The 14,126-nt window shown below is 48.0% G+C and overlaps 1 protein-coding gene across 3 annotated transcripts; it reads left to right on the forward strand.

Annotated features, from left to right (window-relative positions):
* The first annotated feature begins 1,005 nt into the window (after positions 1–1,005).
* On the forward strand, positions 1,006–13,669 carry GOSR2 (golgi SNAP receptor complex member 2). Of its 3 annotated transcripts, none has more exons than XM_083877375.1 (6): positions 1,006–1,088; positions 2,562–2,626; positions 4,643–4,751; positions 6,032–6,164; positions 8,878–9,018; positions 13,093–13,668. In XM_083877375.1, exons 1-6 carry the CDS (start codon positions 1,060–1,062, stop codon positions 13,252–13,254), a joined length of 639 nt encoding a protein of 212 aa, XP_083733501.1. In that variant the 5' UTR covers positions 1,006–1,059; the 3' UTR covers positions 13,255–13,668. The 3 variants fall into 3 exon arrangements, with proteins under 3 accessions (XP_083733501.1, XP_083733502.1, XP_083733503.1); XM_083877376.1 differs by lacking the exon at positions 1,006–1,088 and adding an exon at positions 1,122–1,138 and having other exon boundaries at positions 13,093–13,669; XM_083877377.1 differs by lacking the exon at positions 1,006–1,088 and adding an exon at positions 1,178–1,188 and having other exon boundaries at positions 13,093–13,669.
* Positions 13,670–14,126: the final 457 nt, after the last annotated feature.

Genomic DNA, 14,126 nt, shown 5'->3' on the forward strand with positions numbered 1-14,126 from the left:
TGTGAACAAACCTGTGAAGTGCAGGCAGTTCCCTGGCAAGGAAACACTGAATGGGACAGCAAGGCATGGCACAGGACAGGTGTAATGATGATGAAAGAACATGAAGACTTTTTTTAGAAGGGGTATCTAGGTGTAGGATTCATCCTATGAGGAAGGAAGTATCAGCTCAGTGTCTGCATCTCCAGTGTGTTGGGCACCTGCAGTGCTAGAGGTGACCTGACCTCAGGAGGTCTCACCTGCAGGGCCGTGTCCAGCCCCTCCTCGGCATCAGCAGGACACGGAGCTGCTCAGGGGAGGAGGACAAGGAGCTGCTCCAAGGGCTGGAGCCTGTCTGCATGGAGCCACGGTGGGACCTCGGGGTGTTCACCTGGAGAAGCTCCAGGGAGAGCTCAGAGCCTCTTCCAGGGCCTAAAGGGGCTCCAGGAGAGCTGGAGAGTGACTGGGGACAAGGGATGGAGGGACAAGACACAGGGAATGGCTTCCCACTGCCCAGGGCAGGGCTGGATGGGATATTGGGCAGGAATTGTTCCCTGTGAGGGTGGGCAGGGCTGGCACAGGGTGCCCAGAGCAGCTGTGGCTGCCCCTGGATCCCTGTGAGTGTCCATGGCCAGGCTGGACAGGGCTTGGAGCAGCCTGGGATAGTGGAAGGTGTCCCTGCCCATGGCAGGGCACAGTGGCACTATGAATCCATTCCACGCTCCCGTGAGGGAGATGCAGTCCCGCGACCCCGGGCGGCTCTCGCAGCTGACGCCCTTCCACTGACAGTGCCGAGTGACTGCAGCCGCTGCTCCCAACCCTGCGGACAGAGACAAGCACGGACGGTTTGCGTGGGAAGCGCTGCCCGAGCCCGGCGCTGCCCGAGCCCGGCCCGGCCTCTCCCGGCCCCGCCCGGCCCCGCCCCCCGCGCGCGCCACGCCGGTCCTGCAGCGCCCCCTGGCGGCCGCGCGGGATATCGCAGGGGCGGGACCGCGGCCCGGGGGTGGCGGAAGCGGAAGCAGCGAGAGGGGGCGGGACCGGAAGTGGCGGGAGGCGACGTGTGCGGAGCGGAGCCGGTGCCGGATGGAGGGGCTGTACCAGCAAACCAACAAGTGCGTGAGGGCTCGGGGGGTGTGTGAGGGCTGTACCAGCAAACCAACAAGTGCGTGAGGGCTCGGGGGGTGTGTGAGGGCTATACCAGCAAACCAACAAGTGCGTGAGGGAGTGAAGGGTGCGTGAGGGCTGTACCACCAAACCAACAAGTGCGTGAGGGACTGAGGGGTGTGTGAAGGCTCGGGGGGTGTGTGAGGGGCCGTACCCTCAAACCAGCAGTTGTCTGAAGGATCGCGGGGGAAGCCGCAAACCGAGTGTCTGTGGGCCAGGCCCGGTGTGCGGGAGCCTGGGGCCGACACCCCACAAATCCCAGCCCCCTTTCATAGCGTTTCCCCATAAAAGCCCCTCCCGGAGCGGGGGAGCAGAGCCCCGGGCCGCCTGTGCCACGTCAGCCCCGAGGGCTCTGCCGGCCCCGGGCCCGGGAACGGGGATTCCCGCGTAGTGGTGGAGGTTTATTTAAAGCACGCCCGTTTATAGGGATTTTTGCAGCAGGGTTTGAGGGGTCTGTATGCCGCAGTTTAAATCGTCTCGTGAGGATAAATCCCACATTTCATAGGTAGTGCCAGTCTGGAGAGGAAGGAGTGCTGTGCTGTGGGAATTGCAGAATAAGGCAAAAGTTCTCGCGGTTCTGTTGCTAATCCACATGGAATAACTCACGGGAAAGTGGCTAAAGGACACAATTAAGTAGATATTCCAAATTTCCGTGATAATTTGCATCTTTGTGGGGCTCTGTTAGGGGAGGTGGGGTGCTAAGAGACTTGAATTGAATCTTGCATTGAATCATCATTTCTCTGTCATTGAATAATGATACAGAGTGACCCTGTAGGGAAGAGCAGGAGATCCTGTTGGAGCTCTGGGAATGCAGGAATGGAACAGCAGCTCTTATGGGTATGGGCACTGATGTTGTCCTGTTCCCATTTCTGTGGTACTTTATTTTGTGACCATTAAATGGTTCAGGTTGGAAGAGACCTTAAAGCCCATCTAGTTCCAGAAGAATTTAACAACCATCAGTATTTTTTTTTCCTTTTCCTATGCTACTGCTCGTCCAGCCACAGTAGTTTTTTTTCTTGTAATTACAAGCTTTTAATTTCACTTGATGCCTGTGAATTCACATGTTGTGAGACAGTGAAAATCATTCCTTATTTCCCTTCTCCTCTTGGGTGTCTCCCCACTGTCATCTCCAGACCAAGCTGAACAGCTGTTGCTTGTAGAAAAGCTGTTCTGTGCTTTTTGTAATTTTCATCTTGATTTCTGTTTTAGAATAAAGTTACTTTGTAGGTGCCAGTGCTTGAGGTGAGAGCCTGGAGTTGGTTCCTGCTGAGGACCTGGGCTGGTGGTCAGGAATGGGTTGTCTGCTCTGTGCTGCTGATTCCTGTGCTGTTCTAAAAAGGGCATTTCAGTGAAAAGTGAGGTGCTGAGAAATGATTTTATGGCTGATAACTGATTTCTGTGTTCATTTTCTCTCCTGACAGGCAGGTCCATGAGGTCCAGTCCTACATGGGGCGCCTGGAGACCTCAGACAAGGAGTCAGTGCACTGTAAGTGATGAGGGAACTTGAGTTAGTTTGCATCTTTAACCTTGTATGCCTTCCCATTGCGTTTACAGTCATTATTGGAACAGATTTAGCTCCTGAGTCATTGTGATCAGCTGCTGAGACATCAATTCAGAATGCGTTGAAATCGTGTTGCTGTTTCATTTCAATAAGGTGATGTTTTGGATGAGGATAGAGCAGAAAAGACAGGACAAGAATTTGCTTCATCTTCCTGTTATAATCCTTTAACTGACAGAGAGTGATTGCTGTGGGTGCTTCTTTAAAGCCATGGTAGAATGCCAGAATTTTGGTGCTGTAGGTTTTGGAGCTCATGGTCAGGGTCAGTCTGTGCACCTTCAGCACAAACAGATCCAAACCCCCACAGTGATGCCCTCATGGGGGTTTTTGAACACCCTGAATCAATGAACACCCTGGTGTGGATAGAGCTGCAGGTTGAGAGCATCTCTGGGCTGGTTTGCTCCTTCTTAGGAAGCTCAGAGCTGTGACTGTGCCTGTGTTGTTGTTCCCTCAGCACCCACCAATGGGCAACTTTTCCCTCAAGATGCTCAGTGCGGTTTCTGTGGAAGGTGCTGTGATTTTGTGGGCAGGAACTTGAGCAGGATGCTCCTGACATTCCTGCTGCATCAGAGTCAGAACCTGCAATTCCACCTGCGATGGGAAGTGTGCAGAACCATTAGAGCTGAAATTGCCTCAGTCAATTTGGACTATAACCTTGTGCTCATAAATGGCTGTAACAATAAAATGCTCTGATATATGTGGCAGTACATTTTACCCCAGTGCAGAATTGGCACATGTATTTTGGACCTGTGCTTGAACCCTTAATTCCTGCATGAGTCACTAATGATGGGTTTCACCAGGAACTTCTGAGGTGAAAGGGCACTGCATTGACTGGATGCATTTCTGCACATGTTCACTGACTTCTCTTACCTTAAACAGATTTGTGGAGCATGACTGGGCCCTAGGCAGGGCTGTGATAAATTTCCTATCAAAAAATAGCAACTTGCTAATTCTGGTTGTGGTTTTTGTGGTGGTTGTACTACTCCTTCTGCAATGCCAGACTTCCCAGACTGCTGTTCTCTGGGGGTGGTTTTGAAAGTCCTGAAAATTAGTATAATTTCTCATTTTGCTTCTATTGCTTGAGAGCATTTCAAGAGATAGGGTTATGTAGTTTACATAGTTTACAGTCAGTTGACCAGTTTACATAGTTAATAAATGAATAAATACATGTATATATTTTTCTCTCTATTAAGATACTACTGTGTATTTCAGAATTTATGGAAAACAGGATTATCCATGGTTGAAGAGCAGGAATAATGGCCAGGAAATCAAATTTGCAGTTTGCCTTTTCCAGCTTTGAGCAAATAGTCCCTTCTCACTTAGAAAAACTTGTAGTGGTGCAGTTTGGTGTGACAGAAGTTGCTGTGGCTGTCTGTCAGCTCTCCTGTGTTGAGTTCAGCTGCAGTAAATGCTGGAGAGGTAGATTAGGACAATTTGATTGATTTGTCTCTGGATGTGAGTCAGTCACTCTGTGGCTGTGTGAGATCCAGGGGCAAAGATGAGGTCGTGTGTGCTCTTGGCTTCTCTGTGTTTCCTGGGAAGTCCTGATGTGTGGAGTAGTTGGCAGGTGGTTGATGATGCTTCTCTGTGTTCTTGTGACAGCAAATCCTGCTGAGAGAGCAGGAAGGGGCTGCAGGGGGAATGTGGGGGCTTGGAATCCTAATTCATGGAGCTGAGGGGGAAAGAGGCTCAGATGTGTGGAATGAGCAGGGGCTTTCCTAGCTGCCTTCTCAGAGGAGGAGGGAAAGGTGAGAATATCAAATTACTGAGCTAAAGGAGTGACATTTCATTATATTTATAGTTCTCAGTTACCTGATTATTTTCATCCAGTAAAGATTTGCATCTCTCAGGTTTTACATACTGCTTTGAATGCTTTTGAGCATTTGCCTTCATCAGATTGCAGTGGTCTAATTCAAGTCAAATCCTGTTTTTATTTCCTTGCAGTGGTAGAAAATGAGATTCAGGCAAGAATAGACAACATATTCAGCAACTTGGAACGTCTGGAAATCCTGTCCAGCAAAGAACCTCCCAACAAGAGGCAGAATGCCAAACTGTGAGTTCACTGCTTTGCTGTGATTGTACAGAGTAGTCTTTGTAATTATTTTAATTAAATTTATTGAAGCCCTTTGCCTTTTGATTTGTGTGAAATCTTTATGCTTTGCATAACTGATCTCTGTGCTCTACAACAGCAAAATTGAGGCACAGAGGCAAAATCGCTTTCCTACATTTAACCCCAGGATCATGAGAATCATTGAAGTTGTAAAAGGCCTCAGAGATCATCAAGTCCACACTGGTGATGGATTTATGGCTCTGTTCTCAGATGAGCAGAACATGCACTTGGATGCTCTCTCTGTCAATTGCTTTTAATAGCATTTGTGGAGGTAGAGAGTGAAATTCCTCCATTTGGTGTCATTTTCTCTGGGCCATTTTCCAAGCTGTTGGTGACTGAAATAACGAGGTTTCTAAAGTGAGCAATAGTTTGGGCAGGAGGTTGGACCACAGACATCAGGACTTGCTGTTCTTAATTAATTCTGTGGCTCAGTTATTAATGTTTAGTCCAAAATGCCCTTGCAGATAGTAGGGGTGGATTTCATGTCACCTGTATTAAAGAAAGAGGTCAGTATCACAAATAGTCATTGATTTCTTTGTAGAACCCTGGAATGGTTTGGGTGGGAAGGGGCCTTAAAGATCAGTTCCAACCCCTGCTATGGGCAGGACACCTTCCACTAGACCAGAATAGTCTGGTGATCAAACATTAAATTTTATCAATCATTTAATCAGGGCCAGTGGAGTTCTGGACATGATTTATTTCAGCCCAGTGGAGATGTCTGAAGTGTCTTCTGTATTGCCCACTGGCTTTTGAGCTCCTTTTAATAAAACCTCAAACTTCAGAACATGATGCTAATTAAAGAAACTGGAAAGCATCATCTTTTATGTGAAAGGGGGGGATCATAAAATAAAACCTGTACAAATCCTATCCTCTTCCCAAATCTGTGTTAAATGAGGAATGGATACAGTTACATAACACCTGAAGAGACAATCCATGGGATAGGATGTCCAAGACAGCTCAGGAGTTCTGCTTCACATTCTGTCATTATCCTGGAGGCTAAATAATTGATCAAAATGAAAAATCACCTGTGAAATAATCACCAGTGGGGTAGAACAATGAGACAGGGAAGATGCAGGTGTGGAATTTCAGCCTCGCATTGAATGTCCTGCATCGTGTGGAGAAGTAGAACCCATCATTCCTTCTTATTCCTTGCTGTTAATTTAAGATGCTCTTTTGCTGGTGAAGGAAAAGCAGAATGTTTTTGTGCTGCTGGTGCTTTGCAGGCGAGTGGACCAGCTGAAATACGACGTGCAGCACCTGCAGACAGCCCTGAGGAACTTCCAGCAGCGCCGGTACCTGCGGGAGCAGCAGGAGCGGCAGCGCGAGGAGCTGCTGGCCCGTACCTTCACCACCAACGTAAATAAACATCCCTGCCCAGGCTCCCTGGGCTCCTGCAGCTCACATCCAGCAGGGGGGAGGCAGGCACCGTGTAAACAGCACTGCTGGGAGTCTGAGGAAAGGTAGAGAGGAATCAAAATATGTAGGGAAAAGTACAGCTCTCGGGAGGAAAAGCTGGGCTCTTAAGGCAGCAGGAAAAGGCTCCAGAAGCTGCTGTTCCTGCTTTATCCAGTGCAGTTCCACATGGATTTACATAGCAGTTGTGAAAGGGTCAGTGAGGTAGGTGCCAAAGTGTGCATTTCACTTGGATTTGTGTCAAAATGTCTGCCAGATCCTGAGGTCTGTGAAAAGCCTGACTTTAACACACCCCACTGGCAGCAGGTGTCAGCAAACGTCAGTGTAGCCACAGATCACACAGCTGGGACAAAGCCCTTGCTTTTTGCCTAGAAACGAGTCAGAAGTTTGTAATAACATGGATGTGTTCCACCTATCCTTGTTCCTCCATTGGGAAGTCCCCCCAGTGCAAATTTGTGGAGGAGTTTTGCTCTGAATAATGTAGGCTTGCTTTCAGATTTCACTTTTCTGCAACTGAAAAGTTAGTCTTTTGTCTTTTTTGGGGTTTTTTTGGGTGGGTGGGGGGGGTGTGAGTTTTGTTTTGTTTTTTGTTTGTTTAATACTATTTTAAAAGTTTGGTTTGATTTCCCTCTTTATTTCCCTTCTTTGTTAAAGGCATCTCACCTAACATTCCTTATCTGTGTTGTCAGTCATTGTCAGGGCAAGAAAGAAAGAATGTGAGCAATCCTAATTAACTGAGATTTGGGCAGTTTGATGCATTTCTCAAAGCCTGCCATAAAGATAATGTCTGGTATTTTGTTGGCTATTTCAGAATTATAAACAAGGCTTGAAAGAAACACTGCAATTTGTTGTTTTTAAACACTATGATGTTTCCCTGCAAGTAGGGGCAAGTTTTCCTACAGGAAAATTTGCTGTTCAGAAACAAAAGGGGTGTGAGTGGAATAGTTTTAAAGAGCAACAGCAGGTTTACAGATGCAAAATACAGAGCAAATGGGTTATTTTCTCCTTCAGCTTTTGAAAGGTATAATAGATGATACAATTACTTTGTATTCCTTTTTAGCTTGCTACAGAAAAGTGGTTTTAAAATAATCCTTTAATAGGAAAATGATGATCTATTTATCAGTTATCAGCCTCTCTTGGTTACAGTTTTCCACAGTTCCTATTCATATACTCCCCTATTCTATCAGTGATGGCAGTGGAGTGTGTAAGTAAATCACTGGAACATCCAGAACAGGTTTTGGAAGCTGTGGCAGTGTTCTGAACAGTTTGCCTTAATTCAGATTTAAAAATGGTCTTTATCTTTAAAGCATTTCTTGTACCTGGAGAAAATCACAAGCAGCAAAACAGAACTCTGGTGCCATCCCGTCTCCTTGGGGGGGAGGTCACAAATCTTCTTCTCTATTTTTATTGCTGCCTTATAGTGGATAAAAAAAACCCCCTTGTACAGAAATGAAATCTGCTGTTTTGAAGGTTTTTAAATATCTGGAGTAAGAGCCATTCACATGGAAATCTAAGTGCTTCTGCTCAGACACTTGTGTGAGCCTTGGTGCTGCATTCACAGGGGCCCAGTTTGTTCTGTCACAGCCCCTTCATCCAGTGCCCTGAGGGCTTTGTCACTGATTCTTCCTTCTCCCCTGTGAGCAGAACCCCTGCCCAGGCAGGGCAGCACCACACCTTGGGTCCTACATGGCATTTTCAGATGAACATTTGGGGTTTTTACCAGACAGTCTGTTCAGAGCACATTCTGTATCTGTGTGTCACCTGTAGCTGCTGGGCAGAGGGAATGCCATTCATTCAACTGACTGTGAATTCTGCCTTTGGGTGGTTCTTGCTCTGAGCACCTGGAGCGGGTGATCAGTGTTCCCAACACTTGCCCCTTCCCAGTGCCCCAGTCCCTGCCCTAAACCATGTGGGAATAATGAGCCATTTCCTTGCCCCTCTGGATGGAGTGGTGGCCAGAGAACAGTGACCTGGAGGCCTTTGGATGGTGATCCCATCCCTGCCCTCCTGTGCAGTCCACATTAGAGTTTTACTCCATTATTTCCATTTCAAGATTCCCAGTTGCTAGTTGAGTGAATGCATCTTTTCTGGAAAAATATGAAAAATATTAATTTATTTTTTTAATAGGCTGTGGGTGATGAGTGAGCCAGAGCTCAGGAAATCATGTCCATGTTTGTTTGCCCTCACTGCCAAGAATTTGCACTATTTTGTAAATGTTTAGAATGTCATTTCCAAACATTTTTTGGGCCTTTCATTGCTCAGAAATGTGTGAAATCTTCCACAAGTCTTTCACTTGCAGTGATCAATGACTAAAAACCTTCTTGGTGTTTAACACCTTGTTAAACACCTTCTGTTAGCTTTGATGTTCTCTCCTGCAGTACCCTTTCCTACTGAGATCATAAAAATTCTCTGCTTTTGCTCTTTTCATCCTTGGGATCTCATTGCAGTTGAGCAGCTGCTCAGCTTTGCCTTTTGGCTTCCTCCCTATCTTCTCTAAATGACTCTTCTCACTCAAATATCAATGTTGTATTTAAGATCATTATGAAAAAAACAAGTGTGAGCCCAGTTGTGTCAGTCCTGTCGGGTTTTGGCCGTGTCTGCTGGTGCATGTTGTGTTTTGAGTGAGCAGGTAACCGAGTCCCTGCTTTCCCCACAGGACTCTGACACCACCATCCCGATCGACGAAACCCTGCAGTTTAATGAGCACCTGCAGAGTGCCCACCGAGGCATGGATGAGCTTATTGGCAGTGGCACCAACATCCTGCAGGGCCTGAGGGACCAGAGAGTCACATTAAAGGTGGGGGCATCATTTTTCACCAGAAAGACCCCACATTTTTCTGTTGTCATGCTGATCAGGCTAAGTACAATCAATATATGTGTTGTTTCACTACATTGCTCCGAGCTGAGGATGCTGGAAAGGCCCAAACTTCATTTAAACAACTTGAAATCTTTGCATTTTACCATCCTGTTAGTAATACATTTAAGATCTCTTGGGGCTGGCTGCCTTCACCTTCGGGACAGCATCTGGAGTGCTGAATTTTATGTTTGTTTTTCTTTGGTTGACTTGTTCTTTTGTTCAGATTCAGGAGGAGCAGTAACTGGCTGGCAGGGAGGTGTTGGTTCAGATGAGCGTCACTCAGACAGCCACAAAGCTGGTGTAGAGCACTTGTGATTAAGATTAGTAATAAGATAATGTATTTCATTACTAATCTAATTACTGAATGTTGGTTCAGATGAGCATCACTCAGAGCAGCCACAAAGCTGATGTAGAGCACTTGAGATTAAGATTAGTAATAAAGATAGTGCACCTCAACAGTCCCTCCTTCCCTGCTGATAACAGCTGCAGTTCTGCATGTCTCTTCATAGCAAGTGTTTGTCTTTTATTTTGCAGACTGCTCAAAGTGATGGTCAGTTCTGAGTGAAAAGCTCAAGGATACAAAAAACTTTTTAATAAAAAGTGAGTGGGGAGAAACTGGACTTGTGAAAAATGTAGGGAAATGCCTGTCTGTTTTATTCATCTTCTGATGGGCATAACTGCTGTTCTCAGTTTTGTGACACTGCTTTGTTTTGGGATGTATTTGCCAGATTTAGGCATTTTTAATGACATAAATCCTAGATTTGATCAGGTCTGTCACACCTGCAGCTCCATGGCGTGGCAGGCAGTACAGGGCTGGTCTGCACTCCAGCTGGCGCTTGGGGAGCTGAGCTGGTGTGCCCAGGGACTTTGCTGTCCTGCCCCCAGGGCTCCAGGCTGCCTGGTGTTCCCTGAACCCTGCACAGGACCAGCACAGGCTCCAAAGCAGGGCTGCAGCTCCTGCTCTGCTCCCTGGTCTGGTGACCAGGCCCTGCACCCACAGATCTTACATGGAGACTTTGAAGCTGAGTTCTTTCTAAGATGAGGTTTAGCTTCTGGTTCAGGTCACTTGTTCACTGACCTGGTGAATATGGATTTGTTTTAAGACAAGGCCCATTGCTAGAAAAACTTTGAAGAAAACTCAGTGGGTGGTTCAGTGTTCCTTGCAGAGGAATGGCGTTGCTGAGCACTCTGGCCACAGGAGTGGTGGGGAGAGGGATGAGTTCTGCTGCCAGCTCATGAGGAAAAGGCTGGAAGGACTCATTACTAGTGCTGGGAGAAGATTTGGGTTGTGAATGTTTTTTGGAAAGGGCACTTTCCTTGAAGTTTCTGCATCCCTGGGAGGATTGTAGACATTTCTCCACCATGTTGAGCACTGGGTTTCTTTGGTGGCTGATCACACTGGCCTGGATCATCCACTCATCAGTGTCCCTGCACTGCACACAGGGAGTTGGAGTTGATTCTCCAAGCTGGGAAATCACTGATCCAGGGTAGTCTCTCATGAGGGACTGGATGAAGCACAGGGATTCTGGAGAGTTCCTGAGAAGAAGGTGCATCCCACCACAGGAGAGCTCAGCAGTGCCATAGAGGAGCCATGGCAGGACCTGGTGCCCTGCAGGGATGAGGGAATTCTGTTTCTTGTAGTAACACCAATCCTCTGTGGCTGCTTCTGCTGGCAGTGACTGCCTGGTTCCTGCTGGGTCTCCCTGGGCTCTTCTCCAGCCTTTGCCAGGCCCGTGAGCTCTGGGCCAGCCCTGCAGCAGGGAATTGCTGAGTGTCTGTCCATGGCTGCTGATACACACAGTCTGTGCTCTCAGGGCCATCATGTTCCTGGGTGTTCAGGGGGATGTTCTTCTCCCTCGCAGGTGTGGAAATGTCTGTTCATGTTCCTTTTCCCCTTGTGTCAGTTTTTCTTACACTGACACAGACTTTGTTGCCTGAGAACATCTGGCAGATGCAGCTGGTGTAGAGACAGCTTACAAAGAGAAGTGGGTTAATGTGGAATCATGGAACATCCCATGTTGGAAGGGCCTCCCAAGGATCATTGAGTCCCACTCCTAGCCCTTCACAGACACCCCAACAGTCCCACCCTGGGCATCCCTGGCACTGCTGTCCAAACACTTCTGGAGCTCTGGCAGCATCGGGCTGGGACCATTCCCTGGGAAGTGCCCAGCACCCTCTGGGGGAAGAACCTTTTCCCAAAATACAGCGTAAACCTCCCTGGCACAGCTCCAGCCCTTCCCTGGCTCCTGTCACTGGAGCTGCCCCTGGGGAGGAGCTGCAGCCCCTGGGGAGGTCTGACCTCAGTCCCCTCTGCTCCAGCTGAACAAGTGACTTCAGCTGCTCCTATGGCCCCTCCAGATCCTTCCCCACCCTCGTGTCCCTCCTTTGGACACTCATAGCTTTATTCTCTGTAACTTTGTGTATATTGGGTATAAATAGGCAGGTATGGAATGAGTATTCCTAGATTGTCACTTTAACTGATCCAGTTGTACAATTCCACTGTTCCATGACTGCAAGAATTGAAGAGTTTTCCCTTTCTGTTGTTTGCTTTCATTTTAAAGCTTTGTATTTGGTTTCTATTCTCCCAGCAAGGTTTGGTTTTGTTTTGAAGCACTGAGAAAGGATTCTGCAGAGACAAGAAGGTGCTGAGCCTGTGAGCAGTCTGCAGGGGGTTAACAGGAGCTGTGGGCACTGGAGAAAATGGATTAGGGGGCACTGGCAGAAACACAACCTGACCTCAGTGAAGGGCCTGAACTGCTTTGAACACAAGACACTGATGATGTAGTTTGGCATTGCACATCTGTGTTTCATGGGTTAGAAGAAACTTCTAACCTAAGTTAGAAGTTTCCTAAGAAACTTCTGCATGTGGGTCTGATATAGTTGGTGTAAATTCTGTCCTTGGAGAGGATCCAAGGATCCTTCTTGATCTTGAGTCAGGTTTATACTCAAACAATTCCCAATTTTCACTCTTTTGAGACCAAAAATAATGTGGACTAAAGCAGAGAGGCTGAAGTTTTTGTTTCAAAGTCAAACCATGGAATTCAGCACTGTGCTGGTTATCTGTGCTGTTGTCCTGGCTCAGAGATGAAGGAAGTGTTACAGCATCCTGAGGTGGGGTGTTTTGTCAGGGACAGTCCAGGTGTCACTGTGAGGGACTGTCCATTGTCCCTGGTGTGGCAGAGCCCCTCCTGTGCACACGTGGGTGTGAGGAGGGTCCTGGCCAGTGTCTGGCTGTGGCTCAGTGCTCTGCCTGCCCACAGGTGGGTCTGTGTCCAGCTTTCCTGGGAGGGTCCTTCTCACCCCCTGTGCCATGAGGACTCTGCAGCCCTGAGTCCTCTCCCTTCTCCCCATTCAGGGCAATATCTCACCCTGGCCTGTGCCTGGAGCACATCTCTGTGCCTGTATTCCATATTGTTTCCTCCAACCACTGTCCTGAAATAAAGCAGGAGGATTCCTGTTGTGTACCTGCTGCTGATGTAATGGTGGGATCCATATTCCTAATAATACCAGGTGTCCTGCCTGCAGCACCCTGTGATTTTCTGTGGAAGGATTTCAAGAAATTGCATTAATTACATGTTTATCTGCATTTTTTCTGCTATTTGCCTTGCAAGTGTCTGGACCTTCTCAGTCTCTGTAGGTATGGACTGTGCTTCAGCAAGGGGAGCTCTGCTCAAAACCTTGGTCAAAGCTCTTTTTAGACTGTGACTGGGACAGAACCAGGAGAACTCTTACTCCTCCCTAAGGAGTGCATTTTTCTGAGACACTTTTTATCTTGTCTCTGTCCAGACAGATTGTTTGTGTCTTTAACCACATTCCTGTTCATGTGTATGAATTAATTAGTCCAAACATCCAGTTGTTTCCACCTCCTGTGAAATGGTAGGGATGGTTGGCTGAGAGAAGTTCCATGAATTAGAATCCATCACTCACCACCAATGATGAAATACTCTTGGACTGTGGACTGAGAGGGCTCAGAGCAGGAGGGTGATTGTGTCTTTGCTGTGTTGTTGTCCTCAGGGCACTCACAAGAAGATCCTGGACGTTGCCAACATGCTGGGCCTGTCCAACACGGTGATGCGGCTGATCGAGAAACGCGCCTTCCAGGACAAGTTCCTGATGCTGGGGGGGATGGCCGTGACCTGCCTCATCATGTTCCTCGTGGTGCAGTACCTGACATGAGCTGCTCACCTCCTGCGAGAGGACTGTCCCCAGGACTGACTTTCCTCTGGGTGCTGCTTTGGATGAGCCCTTCCCGTGGACTTCAGAGTTTACAGATCCCACTGGGACAGTGTCACATGGGACATGGATATGTCTGGGCACGCTGTGCTTGGGAATGGCCCTGTGAAAATACCCCCTGGCCTTTACTGCTCTCCCCTTCAGCCTGCAGGTTTAATGGTCTGGTTAATAGGAAGCAGAAGTGAACATTGTGCCCAGTTGTAGCAAGGCAGGAATGTCCCCTTGGGCACACAGGGATGGGAGGATGCAAAGGCACAGCCTGGGATGCAGCGAGTCTTCCCTGTGCCAGCAGTGACCTGAGCTCTGCATTTTGCAGTGCAAGAATGGCACAGAAAATTTTAGTGTTTGTGGGACTGAGTGTGCAAAAAGAGCTGGGAAGTGAAGGGCTCCCATCTGTGGTTCCATTTGCTTGGAGGAGGAGGAGGATGTGTGGGGAAGAGTCTTAGAACACGGTTATAACCTCAGTTAACTTCACACAGTATTAACCAGCACAGATCTCAGCTTTAGGCTGAAATGCTGCTCTGCTTATCTGAGGGATGTTCTGGTACCTCTCTCTGCCCTGCTGCTTTCCAGGGGATGCTGAGTGCCACGCCCCTCCTGCTTCCACTGGTATGCACATCAGGCCTGTAGCATCTCCCTAGGCCTCCTGCCAAATCCAGACCCCAAAAATGACATTTCTAATGCTGGAGCACAGAGGCGTGGGGAGATGTGTTCATTTCCTGAAGTGCTGGTTGGGTTTGGGGCTCGGGAGGTGGAACTTCTGAGGGGATGGGGCAGGTGAATCTCCCTGTACTCCCTGGAGGTGTGGGATTGTT

This window comes from Zosterops lateralis (genome assembly GCF_965231275.1).
Source record: "Zosterops lateralis genome assembly, chromosome: 24".
Taxonomy (NCBI): domain Eukaryota; kingdom Metazoa; phylum Chordata; class Aves; order Passeriformes; family Zosteropidae; genus Zosterops; species Zosterops lateralis.

Coding starts and splice junctions, on each gene's coding strand:
- GOSR2 (XM_083877375.1), top strand. CDS start 1,060: ATGGAGGGGCTGTACCAGCAAACCAACAA. Junction 1,089..2,561: donor CTGTACCAGCAAACCAACAA/GTGCGTGAGGGC, acceptor CTCTCCTGACAG/GCAGGTCCATGAGGTCCAGT. Junction 9,019..13,092: donor ACCAGAGAGTCACATTAAAG/GTGGGGGCATCA, acceptor TGTTGTCCTCAG/GGCACTCACAAGAAGATCCT.